General features: G+C 41.5%; 1 protein-coding gene across 1 annotated transcript in view; it reads left to right on the top strand.

Annotated features, from left to right (window-relative positions):
- Positions 1–545: 545 nt before the first annotated feature.
- The window catches only part of LOC128648520 (succinyl-CoA:3-ketoacid coenzyme A transferase 1, mitochondrial-like), a 59,802-nt gene continuing 37,777 nt past the window's right edge, over positions 546–22,570 (top strand). Inside the window, exon 1 of the mRNA XM_053701240.1 lies at positions 546–672. Coding sequence (XP_053557215.1) covers positions 592–672 — 81 coding nt within the window. The 5' untranslated portion in view covers positions 546–591. The remainder of the gene's footprint in view (positions 673–22,570) is intronic.

The following is a 22,570-nucleotide window of genomic DNA, read 5'->3' as shown; positions in this document are numbered from 1 at the left end:
GTGGGAGGGATACTTAAAGCTTTGTTGGGGTGTTCTTTGCCGCCTGGTGGCCAGGAGTTTTATTCCCCCTAGTAATTGGAATGAATTTGTGGACTCTCCATGCCAGGAAAGAAAATAATTTTATTAAGCATACATTTTGTTTTCAGTGCAGAATTAAAGAACCATCAAATATAGTGGAATTGCACCATTTAACAATGTCATACATGACTAAAAATAATTGTATTAGGATATACAACTGTATATAAGCAGCTCAGAAATGTGTATTAAGTTAAAACTCGGCCCATCAGAAAAAATCAAGGTTAAATTAATTTCTAATATAATCAACATTCATACTTTAAACTTTATTAATGTTTCATAAAAGCTTCCACACATACGATGGCAGCAGCAAAAGATTAAATACACTTAAACCCAGTTATAAGAGCCGATCACCCTATAATAAGGTAGGTTGGCACAGTAAGTGTTAATCAAAGCCAGCAGCACAAATATGAGTATGGACAGGGTTACGGTTGGAATTTCCCGGTTTTTGTATTTTTCAGAGGTTGCTGCTCTAATTTAAATTTTTATTTTTTTTTATTTTTATTTTAGGGTAAGATGGTGAAAGGAATGGGAGGAGCCATGGATTTAGTCAGTTCAGGAACAAAAGTAGTTGTTACTATGGAACACTCCGCAAAAGTAAGTTGAGGTTGTGTATTGCATAATTTAATTTCACTTTTTTTATTTAGAAAATCTATCATGGTATATTGTTCCTGCTTCAATGTGTTTTTAGATAAAATATAGTATACTTTTGATGTGGTAGTGGCGTTTTTTTTGTTTTTTTTAAACTCTAGAAAGCTTCAGCTTGTCAAAGTTATTGGTTACAATTATTTATTTTTTAAATATAAGGATAACTGTAAAGACAAGTTTACCTCTATAACACTGTTCTCCTTAAAGTGACATAAAACACTTTAAGATGGTACTAGAAAATATATATATAAAAAACAACTCTACAATAGACTTTATTTTTGTTGTCCCCTTTCTTGTAATTCCATTCTGAAACTAAGCGTTTCCGATTCTGATTGAAGGGCATTTCTCAGCCATTGGCTGCACATTCAGATGACCTATTTAGAACTGTCTCTAAATGGCCACAGCAGAGAAGGTAACCTAAGTTACAACATGGCAGCTCCATTGTTTTATAGACAAATGTTGACAAAGTAAAATTGTAAACATTTAAGCTTTAAAATATATTTCTCCAACATAGGTGTGTCCGGTCCACGGCGTCATCCTTACTTGTGGGATATTCTCTTCCCCAACAGGAAATGGCAAAGAGCCCAGCAAAGCTGGTCACATGATCCCTCCTAGGCTCCGCCTTCCCAAGTCATTCTCTTTGCCGTTGTACAGGCAACATCTCCACGGAGATGGCTTAGAGTTTTTTGGTGTTTAAATGTAGTTTTTATTCTTCAATCAAGAGTTTGTTATTTTAAAATAGTGCTGGTATGTACTATTTACTCTGAAACAGAAAAGAGATGAAGATTTCTGTTTGTAAGAGGAAAATGATTTTAGCAACCGTTACTAAAATCGATGGCTGTTTCCACACAGGACTGTTGAGAGGAATTAACTTCAGTTGGGGGACACAGTGAGCAGACTTTGGCTGCTTGAGGTATGACACATTTCTAACAAGACTTGGTAATGCTGGAAGCTGTCATTTTCCCTATGGGATCCGGTAAGCCATTTTCTCCAACATAGGTGTGTCCGGTCCACGGCGTCATCCTTACTTGTGGGATATTCTCTTCCCCAACAGGAAATGGCAAAGAGCCCAGCAAAGCTGGTCACATGATCCCTCCTAGGCTCCGCCTACCCCAGTCATTCTCTTTGCCGTTGTACAGGCAACATCTCCACGGAGATGGCTTAGAGTTTTTTAGTGTTTAACTGTAGTTTTTCATTATTCAATCAAGAGTTTGTTATTTTCAAATAGTGCTGGTACGTACTATTTACTCAGAAACAGAAAAGAGATGAAGAATTCTGTTTGTATGAGGAAAATGATTTTAGCAACCGTAACTAAAATCCATGGCTGTTCCACACAGGACTGTTGAGAGCATTAACTTCAGTTGGGGGAACAGTTTGCAGTCCTTGCTGCTTGAGGTATGACACATTCTAACAAGACGATGTAATGCTGGAAGCTGTCATTTTCCCTATGGGATCCGGTAAGCCATGTTTATTACGATTGTAAATAAGGGCTTCACAAGGGCTTATTTAGACTGTAGACATTTTTTGGGCTAAATCGATTGATATTAACACTTATTTAGCCTTGAGGAATCATTTATTCTGGGTATTTTGATATAATAATATCGGCAGGCACTGTTTTAGACACCTTATTCTTTAGGGGCTTTCCCAAAGCATAGGCAGAGTCTCATTTTCGCGCCGGTGTTGCGCACTTGTTTTTGAGAGGCATGGCATGCAGTCGCATGTGAGAGGAGCTCTGATACTTATAAAAGACTTCTGAAGGCATCATTTGGTATCGTATTCCCCTTGGGTTTGGTTGGGTCTCAGCAAAGCAGATACCAGGGACTGTAAAGGGGTTAAAGCTTAAAACGGCTCCGGTTCCGTTATTTTAAGGGTTAAAGCTTCCAAATTTGGTGTGCAATATTTTCAAGGCTTTAAGACACTGTGGTGAAAGTTTGGTGAATTTTGAACAATTCCTTCATGTTTTTTCGCAATTGCAGTAATAAAGTGTGTTCAGTTTAAAATTTAAAGTGACAGTAACGGTTTTATTTCAAAACGTTTTTTGTACTTTCTTATCAAGTTTATGCCTGTTTAACATGTCTGAACTACCAGATAGACTGTGTTCTGAATGTGGGGAAGCCAGAATTCCTATTCATTTAAATAAATGTGATTTATGTGATAATGACAATGATGCCCAAGATGATTCCTCAAGTGAGGGGAGTAAGCATGGTACTGCATCATTCCCTCCTTCGTCTACACGAGTCTTGCCCACTCAGGAGGCCCCTAGTACATCTAGCGCGCCAATACTCCTTACTATGCAACAATTAACGGCTGTAATGGATAATTCTGTCAAAAACATTTTAGCCAAAATGAACCCTTGTCAGTGTAAGCGTGGATGCTCTGTTTTAGTTACTGAAGAGCATGACGACGCTGATATTAATATCTCTGAAGGGCCCCTAACCCAATCTGAGGGGGCCAGGGAGGTTTTGTCTGAGGGAGAAATTACTGATTTAGGGAACATTTCTCAGCAGGCTGAATCTGATGTGATTACTTTTAAATTTAAATTGGAACATCTCCGCATTTTGCTTAAGGAGGTATTATCCACTCTGGATGATTGTGAAAATTTGGTCATCCCAGAGAAACTATGTAAAATGGACAAGTTCCTAGAGGTGCCGGGGCTCCCAGAAGCTTTTCCTATACCCAAGCGGGTGGCGGACATTGTTAATAAAGAATGGGAAAGGCCCGGTATTCCTTTCGTCCCTCCCCCCATATTTAAAAAATTGTTTCCTATGGTCGACCCCAGAAAGGACTTATGGCAGTCAGTCCCCAAGGTCGAGGGAGCGGTTTCTACTTTAAACAAACGCACCACTATTCCCATAGAGGATAGTTGTGCTTTCAAAGATCCTATGGATAAAAAATTAGAAGGTTTGCTTAAAAAGATGTTTGTTCAGCAGGGTTACCTTCTACAACCCATTTCATGCATTGTCCCTGTCACTACAGCCGCATATTTCTGGTTTGATGAACTGATTAAGGTGCTCGATAGTGACTCTCCTCCTTATGAGGAGATTATGGACAGAGTCAATGCTCTCAAATTGGCTAATTCTTTCACTCTAGACGCCTCTTTGCAATTGGCTAAGTTAGCGGCTAAGAATTCTGGGTTTGCTATTGTGGCGCGCAGAGCGCTTTGGTTGAAATCTTGGTCGGCTGATGCGTCTTCCAAGAACAAGCTACTAAACATTCCTTTCAAGGGGAAAACGCTGTTTGGTCCTGACTTGAAAGAGATTATCTCTGATATCACTGGGGGTAAGGGCCATGCCCTTCCTCAGGATCGGCCTTTCAAGGCAAAAAATAGACCTAATTTTCGTCCCTTTCGTAAAAACGGACCAGCCCAAGGTGCTACGTCCTCTAAGCAAGAGGGTAATACTTCTCAGGCCAAGCCAGCTTGGAGACCAATGCAAGGCTGGAACAAGGGAAAGCAGGCAAAGAAACCTGCCACTGCTACCAAGACAGCATGAAATATCGGCCCCCGATCCGGGACCGGATCTGGTGGGGGGCAGACTCTCTCTCTTCGCTCAGGCTTGGGCAAGAGATGTTCTGGATCCTTGGGCGCTAGAAATAGTCTCCCAGGGTTATCTTCTGGAATTCAAGGGACTTCCCCCAAGGGGAAGGTTCCACAGGTCTCAGTTGTCTTCAGACCACATAAAAAGACAGGCGTTCTTACATTGTGTAGAAGACCTGTTAAAAATGGGAGTGATTCATCCTGTTCCATTGAGAGAACAAGGGATGGGGTTCTACTCCAATCTGTTCATAGTTCCCAAAAAAGAGGGAACATTCAGACCAATCCTAGATCTCAAGATCTTAAACAAATTTCTCAAGGTCCCATCTTTCAAGATGGAAACCATTCGAACTATCCTTCCTTCCATCCAGGAAGGTCAATTCATGACCACGGTGGATTTAAAGGATGCGTATCTACATATTCCTATCCACAAGGAACATCATCGGTTCCTAAGGTTTGCATTCCTGGACAAACATTACCAGTTCGTGGCGCTTCCTTTCGGATTAGCCACTGCTCCAAGGATTTTCACAAAGGTACTAGGGTCCCTTCTAGCTGTGCTAAGACCAAGGGGCATTGCAGTAGTACCTTACCTGGACGACATTCTGATTCAAGCGTCGTCCCTCCCTCGAGCAAAGGCTCACACGGACATCGTCCTGGCCTTTCTCAGATCGCACGGCTGGAAAGTGAACGTGGAAAAGAGTTCTCTATCCCCGTCAACAAGGGTTCCCTTCTTGGGAACAATTATAGACTCCTCAGAAATGAGGATTTTTCTAACAGAGGCCAGAAAGACAAAGCTTCTGGACTCTTGTCGAATACTTCATTCCGTTCCTCTTCCTTCCGTAGCTCAGTGCATGGAAGTGATCGGGTTGATGGTAGCGGCAATGGACATAGTTCCTTTTGCGCGCATTCATCTAAGACCATTACAACTGTGCATGCTCAGTCAGTGGAATGGGGACTATACAGACTTGTCTCCAAAGATACAAGTAAATCAGAGGACCAGAGACTCACTCCGTTGGTGGCTGTCCCTGGACAACCTGTCACGAGGGATGACATTCCACAGACCAGAGTGGGTCATTGTCACGACCGACGCCAGTCTGATGGGCTGGGGCGCGGTCTGGGGATCCCTGAAAGCTCAGGGTCTTTGGTCTCGGGAAGAATCTCTTCTACCGATAAATATTCTGGAACTGAGAGCGATATTCAATGCTCTCAAGGCTTGGCCTCAGCTAGCGAGGACCAAGTTCATACGGTTTCAATCAGACAACATGACGACTGTTGCGTACATCAACCATCAGGGGGGAACAAGGAGTTCCCTAGCGATGGAAGAAGTGACCAAGATTATTCTATGGGCGGAGTCTCACTCCTGCCACCTGTCTGCTATCCACATCCCGGGAGTGGAAAATTGGGAAGCGGATTTTCTGAGTCGTCAGACATTGCATCCGGGGGAGTGGGAACTCCATCCGGAAATCTTTGCCCAAGTCACTCAACTTTGGGGCATTCCAGACATGGATCTGATGGCCTCTCGTCAGAACTTCAAAGTTCCTTGCTACGGGTCCAGATCCAGGGATCCCAAGGCGGCTCTAGTGGATGCACTAGTAGCACCTTGGACCTTCAAACTAGCTTATGTGTTCCCGCCGTTTCCTCTCATCCCCAGGCTGGTAGCCAGGATCAATCAGGAGAGGGCGTCGGTGATCTTGATAGCTCCTGCGTGGCCACGCAGGACTTGGTATGCAGATCTGGTGAATATGTCATCGGCTCCACCTTGGAAGCTACCTTTGAGACGAGACCTTCTTGTTCAGGGTCCGTTCGAACATCCGAATCTGGTTTCACTCCAGCTGACTGCTTGGAGATTGAACGCTTGATTTTATCGAAGCGAGGTTTCTCAGATTCTGTTATCGATACTCTTGTTCAGGCCAGAAAGCCTGTAACTAGAAAGATTTACCACAAAATTTGGAAAAAATATATCTGTTGGTGTGAATCTAAAGGATTCCCTTGGGACAAGGTTAAGATTCCTAGGATTCTATCCTTCCTTCAAGAAGGATTGGAAAAAGGATTATCGGCAAGTTCCCTGAAGGGACAGATTTCTGCCTTGTCGGTGTTACTTCACAAAAAACTGGCAGCTGTGCCAGATGTTCAAGCCTTTGTTCAGGCTCTGGTTAGAATCAAGCCTGTTTACAAACCTTTGACTCCTCCTTGGAGTCTCAATTTAGTTCTTTCAGTTCTTCAGGGGGTTCCGTTTGAACCCTTACATTCCGTTGATATTAAGTTATTATCTTGGAAAGTTTTGTTTTTAGTTGCAATTTCTTCTGCTAGAAGAGTTTCAGAATTATCTGCTCTGCAGTGTTCTCCTCCTTATCTGGTGTTCCATGCAGATAAGGTGGTTTTACGTACTAAACCTGGTTTTCTTCCAAAAGTTGTTTCTAACAAAAACATTAACCAGGAGATTATCGTACCTTCTCTGTGTCCGAAACCAGTTTCAAAGAAGGAACGCTTGTTGCACAATTTGGATGTTGTTCGCGCTCTAAAATTCTATTTAGATGCTACAAAGGATTTTAGACAAACATCTTCCCTGTTTGTTGTTTATTCAGGTAAAAGGAGAGGTCAAAAAGCAACTTCTACCTCTCTCTCTTTTTGGATTAAAAGCATCATCAGATTGGCTTACGAGACTGCCGGACGGCAGCCTCCCGAAAGAATCACGGCTCATTCCACTAGGGCTGTGGCTTCCACATGGGCCTTCAAGAACGAGGCTTCTGTTGATCAGATATGTAGGGCAGCGACTTGGTCTTCACTGCACACTTTTACCAAATTTTACAAGTTTGATACTTTTGCTTCTTCTGAGGCTATTTTTGGGAGAAAGGTTTTGCAAGCCGTGGTGCCTTCCATTTAGGTGACCTGATTTGCTCCCTCCCTTCATCCGTGTCCTAAAGCTTTGGTATTGGTTCCCACAATTAAGGATGACGCCGTGGACCGGACACACCTATGTTGGAGAAAACAGATTTTATGTTTACCTTATAATTTTCTTTCTCCAACGGTGTGTCCGGTCCACGGCCCGCCCTGGTTTTTTAATCAGGTCTGATAATTTATTTTCTTTAACTACAGTCACCACGGTACCATATGGTTTCTCCTATGCTATTATTCCTCCTTAACGTCGGTCGAATGACTGGGGTAGGCGGAGCCTAGGAGGGATCATGTGACCAGCTTTGCTGGGCTCTTTGCCATTTCCTGTTGGGGAAGAGAATATCCCACAAGTAAGGATGACGCCGTGGACCGGACACACCGTTGGAGAAAGAAATTTATCAGGTAAACATAAATTCTGTTTTTATTATATAAGAATAAAGGGCTTCACAAGGGCTTTAAAGACTGGTAGACATTTTTCTGGGCTAAAACGATTGATTTATAAGCATTTTTAATACTTCATAGCTTTGAGGAGTTATTTTATTCTTGGGAATTATGTAAAATAACCGGCAGGCACTGTATTGGACACCTTTTTCACTGGGGGCCTTCTCTAATCATAGGCAGAGCCTCATTTTCGCGCCTCTATTGCGCAGTTGTTTTTGGGAAGCAAGGCATGCAGATGCATGCGTGAGGAGCTCAGATACATAGAAAAAGCTTACTGAAGGCGTCATTTGGTATCGTATTCCCCTTTGGGCTTGGTTGGGTCTCAGCAAAGCAGATACCAGGGGCTGTATAGGGGTTAAATATAAAAACGGCTCCGGTTCCGTTATTTTAAGAGTTAAAGCTTTCAAATTTGGTGTGCAATACTTTTAAGGCTTTAAGACACTGTGGTGAAATTTTGGTGAATTTTGAACAATTCCTTCATACTTTTTCACATTTTCAGTAATAAAGTGTGTTCAGTTTAAAATTTAAAGTGACAGTAACGGTTTTATTCTAAAACGTTTTTTGTACTTTGTTATCAAGTTTATGCCTGTTTAACATGTCTGAACTATCAGATAGACTATGTTCTGTATGTGGGGAAGCCAAGGTTCCTTCTCATTTAAATAGATGTGATTTATGTGACACAAAATTTAGAGAAAATGATGCCCAAGATGATTCCTCAAGTGAGGGGAGTAAGCATGGTACTGCATCATCCCCTCCTTCGTCTACGCCAGTCTTGCCCACACAGGAGGCCCCTAGTACATCTAGTGCGCCAATACTCCTTACTATGCAACAATTAACGGCTGTAATGGATAATTCTATCAAAAACATTTTAGCCAAAATGCCCACTTATCAGCGAAAGCGCGACTGCTCTGTTTTAGAAAATACTGAAGAGCATGAGGACGCTGATGATAATGGTTCTGAAATGCCCCTACACCAGTCTGAGGGGGCCAGGGAGGTTTTGTCTGAGGGAGAAATTTCAGATTCAGGGAAAATTTCTCAACAAGCTGAACCTGATGTGATTACATTCAAATTTAAATTGGAACATCTCCGCGCTCTGCTTAAGGAGGTGTTATCTACTCTGGATGATTGTGAGAATTTGGTCATTCCAGAGAAATTATGTAAGATGGACAAGTTCCTAGAGTTCCCGGGGCCCCCCGAAGCTTTTCCTATACCCAAGCGGGTGGCGGACATTGTAAACAAAGAATGGGAAAGGCCCGGCATACCTTTTGTCCCTCCCCCTATATTTAAGAAATTGTTTCCTATGGTTGACCCCAGAAAGGACTTATGGCAGACAGTCCCCAAGGTCGAGGGGGCGGTTTCTACTCTAAACTAACGCACTACTATCCCTATAGAAGATAGTTGTGCTTTCAAAGATCCTATGGATAAAAAATTAGAGGGTTTGCTTAAAAAGATGTTTGTTCAGCAAGGTTACCTTCTACAACCAATTTCATGCATTGTTCCTGTCACTACAGCAGCGTGTTTCTGGTTCGATGAACTAGAAAAGTCGCTCAATAAAGATTCTTCTTATGAGGAGATTATGGACAGAATTCATGCTCTCAAATTGGCTAACTCTTTTACTTTAGACGCCACTTTGCAATTGGCTAGATTAGCGGCGAAAAATTCAGGGTTTGCTATTGTGGCGCGCAGAGCGCTTTGGCTAAAATCTTGGTCAGCGGATGCGTCTTCCAAGAACAAATTGCTTAACATACCTTTCAAGGGGAAAACGCTGTTTGGCCCTGACTTGAAAGAGATTATTTCTGATATCACTGGGGGTAAGGGCCACGCCCTTCCTCAGGATAGGTCTTTCAAGGCTAAAAATAAACCAAATTTTCGTCCCTTTCGCAGAAACGGACCAGCCCCAAGTGCTACATCCTCTAAGCAAGAGGGTAATACTTCTCAAACCAAGCCAGCCTGGAGGCCAATGCAAGGCTGGAACAAAGGTAAGCAGGCCAAGAAACCTGCCACTGCTACCAAGACAGCATGAGATGTTGGCCCCCGATCCGGGACCGGATCTGGTGGGGGGCAGACTTTCTCTCTTCGCTCAGGCTTGGGCAAGAGATGTTCTGGATCCTTGGGCGCTAGAAATAGTCTCCCAAGGTTATCTTCTGGAATTCAAGGAGCTTCCCCCAAGGGGGAGGTTCCACAGGTCTCAATTGTCTTCAGACCACATAAAAAGACAGGCATTCTTACATTGTGTAGAAGACCTGTTAAAAATGGGAGTGATTCATCCTGTTCCATTAGGAGAACAAGGGATGGGATTCTACTCCAATCTGTTCATAGTTCCCAAAAAAGAGCGAACATTCAGACCAATCTTAGATCTCAAGATCCTAAACAAGTTTCTCAAGGTTCCATCGTTCAAAATGGAAACCATTCGGACAATTCTTCCTTCCATCCAGGAAGGTCAATGCATGACCACGGTGGATTTAAAGGATGCGTATCTACATATTCCTATCCACAAGGAACATCATCGGTTCCTAAGGTTCGCCTTTCTGGACAAGCATTACCAGTTTGTGGCACTTCCATTCGGATTAGCCACTGCTCCAAGAATTTTCACAAAGGTACTAGGGTCCCTTCTAGCGGTGCTACGACCAAGGGGCATTGCAGTAGTACCTTACTTGGACGACATTCTGATTCAAGCGTCGTCCCTACCACAAGCAAAGGCTCATACGGACATTGTCCTGGCCTTTCTCAGATCTCACGGGTGGAAAGTGAACGTAGAAAAAAGTTCTCTATCTCCGTCAACAAGAGTTCCCTTCTTGGGAACAATAATAGACTCCTTAGAAATGAGGATTTTTCTGACAGAGGCCAGAAAATCAAATCTTCTAAGCTCTTGTCAAGTACTTCATTCTGTTCTTCTTCCTTCCATAGCACAGTGCATGGAAGTAATAGGTTTGATGGTCGCGGCAATGGACATAGTTCCTTTTGCGCGAATTCATCTGAGACCATTACAACTGTGCATGCTCAGTCAGTGGAATGGGGATTATACAGACTTGTCTCCGACGATACAAGTAGATCAGAGGACCAGAGATTCACTCCGTTGGTGGCTGACCCTGGACAACCTGTCACAGGGGATGAGCTTCCGCAGACCAGAGTGGGTCATTGTCACGACCGACGCCAGTCTGGTAGGCTGGGGCGCGGTCTGGGAACCCCTGAAAGCTCAGGGTCTTTGGTCTCGGGAAGAATCTCTTCTCCCGATAAATATTCTGGAACTGAGAGCGATATTCAATGCTCTCAAAGCTTGGCCTCAGCTAGCAAAGGCCAAATTCATACGGTTTCAATCAGACAACATGACGACTGTTGCGTATATCAACCATCAGGGGGGAACAAGGAGTTCCCTGGCGATGGAAGAAGTGACCAAAATCATTCAATGGGCGGAGACTCACTCCTGCCACTTGTCTGCAATCCACATCCCAGGCGTGGAAAATTGGGAAGCGGATTTTCTGAGTCGTCAGACATTTCATCCGGGGGAGTGGGAACTCCATCCGGAAATCTTTGCCCAAATAACTCAATTGTGGGGCATTCCAGACATGGATCTGATGGCCTCTCGTCAGAACTTCAAGGTTCCTTGCTACGGGTCCAGATCCAGGGATCCCAAGGCGACTCTAGTAGATGCACTAGTAGCACCTTGGACCTTCAACCTAGCTTATGTATTCCCACCGTTTCCTCTCATCCCCAGGCTGGTAGCCAGGATCAATCAGGAGAGGGCATCGGTGATCTTGATAGCTCCTGCGTGGCCACGCAGGACTTGGTATGCAGACCTGGTGAATATGTCATCGGCTCCACCATGGAAGCTACCTTTGAGACAGGACCTTCTTGTTCAAGGTCCGTTCGAACATCCGAATCTGGTTTCACTCCAACTGACTGCTTGGAGATTGAACGCTTGATTTTATCAAAGCGAAGGTTCTCAGATTCTGTCATTGATACTCTTGTTCAGGCCAGAAAGCCTGTAACTAGAAAAATCTACCACAAAATATGGAAAAAATATATCTGTTGGTGTGAATCTAAAGGATTACCATGGAACAAGATAAAAATTCCTAAGATTCTATCCTTTCTTCAAGAAGGTTTGGAGAAAGGATTATCTGCAAGTTCTTTGAAGGGACAGATTTCTGCTTTATCTGTTTTACTTCACAAAAAGCTGGCGGCTGTGCCAGATGTTCAGGCTTTTGTTCAGGCTCTGGTTAGAATCAAGCCTGTTTACAAACCTTTGACTCCTCCTTGGAGTCTCAATCTAGTTCTTTCAGTTCTTCAGGGGGTTCCGTTTGAGCCCCTACATTCCGTTGATATCAAGTTATTATCTTGGAAAGTTCTGTTTTTGGTTGCAATTTCTTCTGCTAGAAGAGTTTCAGAGTTATCTGCTCTGCAGTGTTCTCCTCCTTATCTGGTGTTCCATGCAGATAAGGTGGTTTTGCGTACTAAACCTGGTTTTCTTCCGAAAGTTGTTTCTAACAAAAACATTAACCAGGAGATAGTCGTGCCTTCTTTGTGTCCGAATCCAGTTTCAAAGAAGGAACGTTTGTTGCACAATTTGGATGTAGTTCGTGCTCTAAAATTCTATTTAGATGCTACAAAGGATTTCAGACAAACATCTTCCTTGTTTGTTGTTTATTCTGGTAAAAGGAGAGGTCAAAAAGCAACTTCTACCTCTCTATCTTTTTGGCTTAAAAGCATCATCAGATTGGCTTATGAGACTGCCGGACGGCAGCCTCCTGAAAGAATCACAGCTCATTCCACTAGGGCCGTGGCTTCCACATGGGCCTTTAAGAACGAGGCTTCTGTTGATCAGATATGTAAGGCAGCGACTTGGTCTTCACTGCACACTTTTACCAAATTTTACAAATTTGATACTTTTGCTTCTTCTGAGGCTATTTTTGGGAGAGAAGGTTTTGCAAACCGTGGTGCCTTCCATCTAGGTGACCTGATTTGCTCCCTCCCATCATCCGTGTCCTAAAGCTTTGGTATTGGTTCCCACAAGTAAGGATGACGCCGTGGACCGGACACACCTATGTTGGAGAAAACAGAATTTATGTTTACCTGATAAATTACTTTCTCCAACGGTGTGTCCGGTCCACGGCCCGCCCTGGTTTTTTAATCAGGTCTGATGATTTATTTTCTTTAACTACAGTCACCACGGTATCATATGATTTCTCCTATGCAAATATTCCTCCTTTACGTCGGTCGAATGACTGGGGAAGGCGGAGCCTAGGAGGGATCATGTGACCAGCTTTGCTGGGCTCTTTGCCATTTCCTGTTGGGGAAGAGAATATCCCACAAGTAAGGATGACGCCGTGGACCGGACACACCGTTGGAGAAAGTAATTTATCAGGTAAACATAAATTCTGTTATCTACATGTTGTTGTTCTCAGAATGATTCATTCAAAAGAAAAGATTAGTCTAGCTAGCATTTTAGTGTTTAATGTCCCTTTAAGCAAATCTGTCCCATTGCCTGAAAAGGAAGAAAAAGCTTTCGTTACCAAAGAGGTAAGAAGGTTGATGCACTTGGATTACATACTTGCATATTGTCATTTTTTTTTTAACATTTGGTAAATGCAAAGTTTTCATGTCTACATGAGAACTGAAATCTAAAACATAACTCATGAAGAAAAAAAAATTGAATCGGATCACTACTAATAGTTTAGTATCTGCATTTGCAATCTTAGTAATAACTTATACTGTCAATATACCTTTTTATTTACATATCAATTTTAAGATTTTAGGTTTTTCAAAAGCCACTTTTGAGGATATGCCAACTCAAGGGTTTGTATCTTTGGTAATATACTACAGGTCTTTATATGATCAGAAAATGCAATAAAAAAATAAAATAAAACTGTAGCACTAGTTTGCTTGGTATGTGTTGGGGCTTTGCTCATTTATATGTAGTATTTCTCTTCCCGACCCCCGCATTGCCCTTGCACAAATATAATTTCTATAGAATTTGGCTTATTGAAAATTAATTAATTCTGTCCAAGCACTGGTTTCTGTCCCCAAGCCTCCCTAACAGGCCACATTTTGTGGATATCTGTACTGGAGCACAGGTGAAATTAGCTGATTAGTAATCGTAGCGTATGTATATTTTCTTTCATGTAATTGGCAAGAGTTCATGAGTTAGTGATGTATGGGATATACATTCCTACCAGGAGGGGCAAAATTTCCCAAACCTCAAAATGCCTATAAATACACCCTTACCACACCCACAATTCAGTTTTACAAACTTTGCCTCCCTATGGAGGTGGTAAAGTAAGTTTGTGCTTGATTTTCTTCTGTGATATGCGCTTCTCAGCATTTTGAAGCCCGATTCCTCTGAGTACAGTGAATGTCAGAGGGATGTGAAGGGAGTATCACCTATTTGAATTCTGTGGTTTTCCTCGCGGGAAATCTTTTCATAGGTTCTGTTATCGGTCGTAGAGATTCATCTCCTACCTCCCTTTTTAGATCGACGATATACTCTCATATTCCATTAACGCTACTAATACTTTTTCAGTACTGGTTTGGCTATCTTCTATATGTGTGGATGGGTGTCTTTCGGTAAGTATGTTTTCATTACTTGAGACACTCTCAGCTATGGTTTGGCACTTTATGTATTAATGTAAAGTTCTAAATATATGTATTGTACTTTATTTTTGCCATGAGTCAGGTTTATGTATATTTCCTTTTGCAGACTATCCATTTCAAAATTGGGAAAAATATATTGAGGAAGTTATTTTTTCTTACCTGGGGTATAGTCTTTTCTTCAAAATTGACTGTTTCCATTAATTTTCGCAGGCAAAATTTAGGCTCACGAGGCCAAAATGTATTTATTTTTTTGGCACGAAGGTACGTTCGGTGACGCACATTTTCCATTTCCGGCGTCTTAGTTGATGCCAAGTTCCTTGCACAAAGTTGTGTCTGCATCACACGAGTTGAGTCATTTCCAGATGTTGGCGCCAAAAAATTTCATTTTGCGTTGCGCATCATACTTGTCGCCAAATAAATTTTATTATTTAAACCCCACTTCCTATGTGCCTCTTGCTTATTTCTATGTTCAGAGGGCTATGCTGTTTGCATTTTTTTTCCCATTCCTGAAACTTCCATATAAGGAAATTGATAATTTCTTTTACAAAGATATGACGAGTCCACGGATTTCATCCTTGTGGGATATTAACCTCCTGCTAACAGGAAGTGGCAAAGAGCACCAAAGCAGAGCTGTATATATATAGCCTCTCCCTTCCCCTTCATCCTCAGTCATTCTCTTTTCCTGTGTTCTACTAGGAAGACACGGTAAAGTGAGGTGTTAGTTTTAGTTTCTTCAATCAAGAAGTTTTTTTTATTTTAAATGGTACCGGTGTGTACTATATTCCTCAGGGGGTTATGGAAGAAGATTCTGCCCTGAGGTTGATGATCTTAGCAGTTGTAACTAAGATCCACGCTGGTCCCTACAAGACTTCTGAAGGTAACACATGAGTCATCTTCAGTGTGGAGACCGGTTTCATGCTACAAGCAGCATTAAGGTATGTGCAGCCTTTTATTTCTGAAGAGACTTGATATATCAGAACTGGCTGGCATTTATTTCCCTATATGGGAATGGGGTAAGCAGTAGACCTGTTTCACAGAAGGGTGTTACTGGAGTCCCTTGTTTTTATTTTATATTTTCTGACATAAGGGAATGATATGACACTCTGGGAGAGGCATACAGGCTTTAAATCGATAAGTAGTTTAACGATTGAGCTATTTTTTATTATATATCCAGCATGACTTGCTGGGATGTGTTTGAGGTGTGTTTTGTGTTCCACTTAGCTGTATGAAAAACCGCTTCCCATGCGGTTGTGTTTGGGCCTACTTCAACTTCGGCTATAAGGGACGGGGCTTGTCTTCGCGTGCTCAGATGCGCACTTCCTTCTGACAGAGGAGCAGCAAGCAGTAACTCTGTTGCTCCTGGACAGTAGTCTCTGGCTTGGAGTGTTGGCTATTCATTCCGAAAGTACCCTGGGGGCAGTTTGGCGCCGCAGCAGTGCAGAGCGTGTTTTTGTGTAAACTGATGTATTTTTCACTTTAGATCCTTATTTTTCACCTTCCTCATAGGTTGCAATAATTTTTGGATATACTAATTAGTTTTAGTGAATTTTGGTAGCAAATTAGTTATTTAAGCAGTTTTGGAAAAATTGTTCACTTTTTCTTTCTTAAAGGCGCAGTACACGCTTTTCAAAGTTTTTTTATTTTAAGCAATAAAGTGTTTAAACGACTTTTGTGGTATTACTAGTCTGTTCAACATGTCTGGCATTGAGGATTATCATTGTTCTATGTGTTTAGAAGCTTTTGTGGAACCCCCTCTTACATTGTGTACCTCTTGTACTGAAAGGGCCTTACATTGTAAAGACAATATTTTAGGTCAAGATAGTGTGTCTAAGGATGATTCTCAATCTGAAGAGATTCAGGTTATGCCATCCAATTCCCCCCAAGTGTCACAACCTTAAACGCCCACAAAAGCGGCGCCAAGTACCTCTAGTGCGTCCAATTCCTTTACTCTGCAGGAGATGGCTGCAGTTATGTCAACTACCCTTTCAGAGGTATTGTCTAAATTACTAGTGTTGCAGGGTAAACGCAGTAGGTCAGGTATTAATGTAAATACTGAATCCTCTGATGCTTTATTAGCTATTTCCGATGTTCCCTCGCAGTGCTCAGAGTTGGGGATCTGGGAATTACTGTCTGAGGGTGAAATTTCTGATTCAGGGAATGTTTTGCCTCAGACAGATTAGGATGCTATGTCATTTAAATTTAAGCTTGAACACCTCCGCCTTTTGCTTAGGGAGGTTTTAGCGACTCTGGATTATTGTGATCCTTTTGTGATTCCTCCAGAGAAATTGTGTAAAATGGATAAATATTTGGAAGTTCCTACTTACACTGATGTTTTTTTCGGTTCCTAAGAGAATTTCGGAAATTATTAGTAAGGAATGGGATAGACCAGGTATACCGTTTTCTCCCTCTCCTTATTATGAGAAAATGTTTCCTATATCTGATACCATTCGGGACTCATGGCAAACGGTCCCTAAGGTAGAGGGAGCTATATCTTCCCTAGCTAAGCGTACTACTATACCCATTGAGGATAGTTGTGCTTTCAAAGACCCTATGGATAAGAAATTAGAGGGTCTACTAAAGAAATTATTTGTTAATCAGGGATTTCTTTTACAACTTACGGCTTGCATTGTTCCAGTAACTACTGCAGCAGCTTTTTGGTTTGAGGCTCTAGAAGAGTCTCTTAAGGTTGAGACTCCATTAGATGACATTCTAGATAGCTAGCTTAAGAGCCTTAATTCTATTTCTTTTATTACTGATGCCGCTTTTCAAATTGCTAAATTAGCGGCCATGCCCTACCTCAGGATAGGTCGGTTAAAATGAGGGGTAAACAGAATAATTTTCTTTTCTTTCGGAACTTTAAAGGAGGACCCCCAGCTTCTTCTTCTTCCACAAAGCAGCATGAAGGTGTGGCCCCCGATCCGGAACCGGATCTAGTAGGGGGCAGACATTCTTTCTTTGCTCAGGCTTGGGCAAGAGATGCTCAGGATTCCTGGGCACAAGAAATAGTGACCCACAGTTATCAATTGGAATTAAAGGATTTTCTCCCAAGAGGGAGATTTCATCTTTCAAAATTATCTGCAAACCAGATAGAGAGAGGCGTTCTTACGCTGTGTAAAAGACCTTTTCTCCTGTTAAGTGTGATCAGTCCACGGGTCATCATTACTTCTGGGATATTGCTCCTCCCCAACAGGAAGTGCAAGAGGATTCACCCAGCAGAGCTGCCATATAGCTCCTCCCCTCTACGTCACCTCCAGTCATTCTCTTGCACCCAACGACTAGATAGGATGTGTGAGAGGACTATGGTGATTATACTTAGTTTTATACCTTCAATCAAAAGTTTATTTTATAATAGCACCGGAGTGTGTTATTCCTTCTCTGGTAGAATTTGAAGAAGAATCTACCTGAGTTTTTACTATGATTTTAGCCGGCGTAGTTAAGATCATATTGCTGTTTCTCGGCCATCTGAGGAGAGGTAAACTTCAGATCAGGGGACAGCGGGCAGATTAATTTGCAAAGAGGTATGTAGCAGCTTATTATTTTCTGACAATGGAATTGATGAGAAAATTCTGCCATACCGATATAATGTAAACTCAGCCTTAAATGCAGTAGCAACAACTGGTATCAGGCTGTCATTTATGTATATTTTACACTTCAGTATTCTGGGGAATGGCACTTCACTGGAATTATACTGTGTGCATAAGACTTTAGCCTAATTTGCAGGGACTAGCAACAGGCTTTTTAATAACACTTAATTTATGTTAAACGTTTTTTGCTGGCATGTAAAATCATTTCATTTCTGAGGTACTGGGTGAATAAAATATTTTGGGCACTATTTTTTTCCACTTGGCAGTTGTTTTATTTAATTTATGACAGTTTACTGATCTCTCTCACTGTTGTGTGTGAGGGGGAGGGGCCGTTTTTGGCGCTTTTGCTACGCATCAAAAAATTCAGTCAGAAGCTCACTGTACTTCCTGCATGATCCGGTTCATCTCTACAGAACTCAGGGGTCTTCAAAACTTGTTTTGAGGGAGGTAATCACTCACAGCAGAGCTGTGAGATTGTAGTTGACTGTGATAAAAAAACGTTTATTTCTGTAACTTTTTTTTTCTGCTATCAGGGTTAGTTATCCTTTGCTAATGGGAACAAGCCTTTGCTAAAATTGTGTTTTCTTTCATGTAATTAGCAAGAGTCCATGAGCTAGTGACGTATGGGATATACATTCCTACCAGGAGGGGCAAAGTTTCCCAAACCTTAAAATGCCTATAAATACACCCCTCACCACACCCACAATTCAGTTTTACAAACTTTGCCTCCGATGGAGGTGGTGAAGTAAGTTTGTGCTAGATTCTACGTTGATATGCGCTCCGCAGCAAGTTGGAGCCCGGTTTTCCTCTCAGCGTGCAGTGAATGTCAGAGGGATGTGAGGAGAGTATTGCCTATTTGAATGCAGTGATCTCCTTCTAAGGGGTCTATTTCATAGGTTCTCTGTTATCGGTCGTAGAGATTCATCTCTTACCTCCCTTTTCAGATCGACGATATACTCTTATATATACCATTACCTCTGCTGATTCTCGTTTCAGTACTGGTTTGGCTATCTGCTATATGTAGATGAGTGTCCTGGGGTAAGTAAGTCTTATTTTCTGTGACACTCCTAGCTATGGTTGGGCACTTTGTTTATAAAGTTCTAAATATATGTATTCAAACATTTATTTGCCTTGACTCAGAATGTTCAACTTTCCTTATTTTTCAGACAGTCAGTTTCATATTTGGGATAATGCATTTTAATTTAACATTTTTTACCTTAAAATTTGACTTTTTCCCTGTGGGCTGTTAGGCTCGCGGGGGCTGAAAATGCTTCATTTTATTGCGTCATTCTTGGCGCGGACTTTTTTGGCGCAAAAATTCTATTTCCGTTTCCGGCGTCATACATGTTGCCGGAAGTTGCGTCATTCTTTGACGTTATTTTGCGCCAAAAATGTCGGCGTTCCGGATGTGGCGTCATTTTTGGCGCCAAAAAGCATTTAGGCGCCAAATAATGTGGGCGTCTTATTTGGCGCGAAAAAATATGGGCGTCACTTTTGTCTCCACATTATTTAAGTCTCATTTTTTATTGCTTCTGGTTGCTAGAAGCTTGTTCTTTGGCATTTTTTCCCATTCCTGAAACTGTCATTTAAGGAATTTGATCAATTTTGCTTTATATGTTGTTTTTTTTTTCTTTTACATATTGCAAGATGTTCCACGTTGCAACTGAGTCAGAAGATACTTCAGGAAAATCACTGCACAGTGCTGGAGCTACCAAGCTAAGTGTATCTGCTATAAACTTTTGGTATCTGTTTCTCCAGCTGTTATTTGTATTGCATGTCATGTCAAACTTATTAATGCAGATAAAATTTCCTTTAGTACTGTTACATTACCTGTTGCTGTTCCGTCAACATCTAATTTTCAGAGTGTTCCTGATAACATAAGAGATTTTATTTTTTAAATCCATTAAGAAGGCTATGTCTGTTATTTCTCCTTCTAGTATACATAAAAGTCTTTTAAAACTTCTCTTTTTTCAGATGAATTTTTAAATGAACATCATCATTCTGATACTGATAATGGTTCTTCTGGTTCAGAGGTTTCTGTCTCAGAGGTTGATGCTGATAAATCTTTGTATTTGTTCAAGATGGAATTTATTTGTTCTTTACTTAAAGAAGTGTTATTTGCATTAGAAATAGAGGATTCTGGTCCTCTTGATTCTAAATGTAAACGTTTAAATAAGGTTTTTAAATCTCCTGTAGTTATTCCAGAAGTGTTTTATCTCCCTGATGCTATTTCTGAAGTAATTTCCAGGGAATGGAATAATTTGGGTAATTTATTTACTCCTTCTAGACGTTTAAGCAAATTATATCCTGTGCCATCTGACAGATTAGAGTTTTTTGAGACAAAAATCCCTAAGGTTATGGGGCTGTCTCTACTCCTGCTAATGTACTACTATTCCTACGGCAGATAGTACTTCATTTAAGGATCCTTTAGTTAGGAAAATTGAATCCTTTCTAAGAAAAGCTTACTTATGTTCAGGTAATCTTCTTAGACCTGCTATATTTTTAGCGGATGTTGCTGCAGCTTCAACTTTTTGATTAGAAGCTTTAGCGCAACAAGTAACAGATCATAATTTTATAGCATTATTATTATTCTATAACATGCTAATAATTTTATTGGTGATACCATCTTTTGATATCATTAGAGTTGATGTCAGGTATATGTCTCTAGCTATTTTAGCTAGAAAAGCTTTATGGATTAAACTTGGAATGCTGACATGTCTTCTAAGTCATCTTTGCTTTCCCTTTCTTTCCAGGGTAAATAATCATTTTAGTTCCTTTCCTCACAAGGAACAAAAGCCTGATCCTTCATCCTCAGGAGCGGTATCAGTTTGGAAACTATTTCCAGTTTGGAATATATCCAAGCCTTATAGAAACCTATAGCCAGCTCCTAAGTACCTATGAAGGTGCGGCCCTTATTCCAGCTCAGCTGGTATGGGGCAGATTACGTTTTCTTCAAAGAAATTTGGATCAATTCCGTTCTTAATCTCTGGTTTCAGAAACATTGTTTCGGAAAGGTACAGAATTGGCTTCAAGTTAAGGCCTCCTGCTAAGAGATTCTTTTCTTTCCCGTGTCCCAGTTAACACAGCAAAGGCTCAGCATTTCTGTAATGTGTTTCAGATCTAGAGTTGGCTGGAGTATTTATGCCAGTTCCAGTTCTGGAACAGGGGCTGGGGTTTTATTTTATCTCTTCATTTGTACCAAAGAAGGTCAATTCCTTCAGACCAGTTCCGGATCTGTCATTATTGAATCGTTATGTTAGGATACCAACATTCAAGATGGTTACTGTAGGACTATCCTGCCTTTTGTTTAGCAAGGGCATTATATGTCTACAATAGATTTACAGGATGTGTATCTGCATATTCCGATTCATCCAGATCACTTTTAGTGTCTGAGATTCTCTTTTTAGACAAGCATTACCAGTTTTGTGGCTCTACCGTTTGGCCTAGCCTCAGTTCCAAGAATTTTTTTCAAAGGTTCTCGGTGCCCCTTTTATCTGTAATCAGAGAATAGGGTTTTGGTATTTCCTTATTTGGACGATATCTTGGTACTTGCTCAGTCTTCTCATTTTCGAAGAATCTCATACGAATCGACTTGTGTTGTTTCTTCAAATTCATGGTTGGAGGATCAATTTACCATTCAGTTCATTGATTCCTCAGACAAGGGTAACCTTTTTAGGTTTCTAGATAAATTCAGTGTCTATGACTCTGTCCTTGTCAGACGAGAAGTTTAACATTGATATCAGCTTGTCAAAACCTTCAGTCACAATCATTCCCTTTGGTAGCCTTATGCATGGAAATGTTGGGTCTTAGGACTGCCGCATCAGATGCGATCTCCTTTGCTCGTTTTCACATGCGACCTCTTCAGCTCTGTATGCTGAACCAATGGTGCAGGGATTACTCAAAGATATCTCAATTAATATCTTTAAACCGATTTTACAACACTCTCTGACATGGTGGACAGATCACCATCGTTTAGTTCAGGGGGCTTCTTTGTTCTTCCGACCTGGACTATAATCTCAACAGATGCAAGTCTTACAGGTTGGGGAGCTGTGTGGGGGTATCTGACGGCACAAGGGGTTTGGGAATCTCAGGAGGTGAGATTTCCGATCAATATTTTGGAACTCCGTGCAATTTTCAGAGCTCTTCAGTCTTGGCCTCTTCTCAAGAGAGAGTTGTTCATTTGTTTTCAGATAGACAATGTCACAACTGTGGCATACATCAATCATCAAGGAGGGACTCACAGTCCTCTGGCTATGAAAGAAGTATCTCGAATTTTGGTTTGGGCGGAATCCAGCTCCTGTCTAATCTCTGCGGTTCATATCCCAGGTATGGACAATTGGAAAGCGGATTATCTCAGTCGCCAAACGTTGCATCCGGGCGAATGGTCTCTTCACCCAGAGGTATTTCTTCAGATTGTTTAAATGTGGGAACTTCCAGAAATAGATCTGATGGCTTCTCATCTAAACAAGAAACTTCCCAGGTATCTGTCCAGATCCCGGGATCCTCAGGCGGAGGCAGTGGATGCATTATCACTTCCTTGGAAGTATCATCCTGCCTATATCTTTCCGCCTCTAGTTCTTCTTCCAAGAGTAATCTCCAAGATTCTGAAGGAATGCTCGTTTGTTCTGCTGGTAGCTCCGGCATGGCCTCACAGGTTTTGGTATGCGGATCTTGTCCGGATGGCCTCTTGCCAACCGTGGACTCTTCCGTTAAGACCAGACCTTTTGTCTCAAGGTCCTTTTTTCCATCAGGATCTGAAATCCTTAAATTTAAAGGTATGGAGATTGAACGCTTGATTCTTGGTCAA

Source organism: Bombina bombina, chromosome 2 (genome assembly GCF_027579735.1).
Source record: "Bombina bombina isolate aBomBom1 chromosome 2, aBomBom1.pri, whole genome shotgun sequence".
In the NCBI taxonomy this organism is placed as follows: Eukaryota; Metazoa; Chordata; class Amphibia; order Anura; family Bombinatoridae; genus Bombina; species Bombina bombina.
This window is presented reverse-complemented; position numbering and strand designations above follow the sequence as displayed.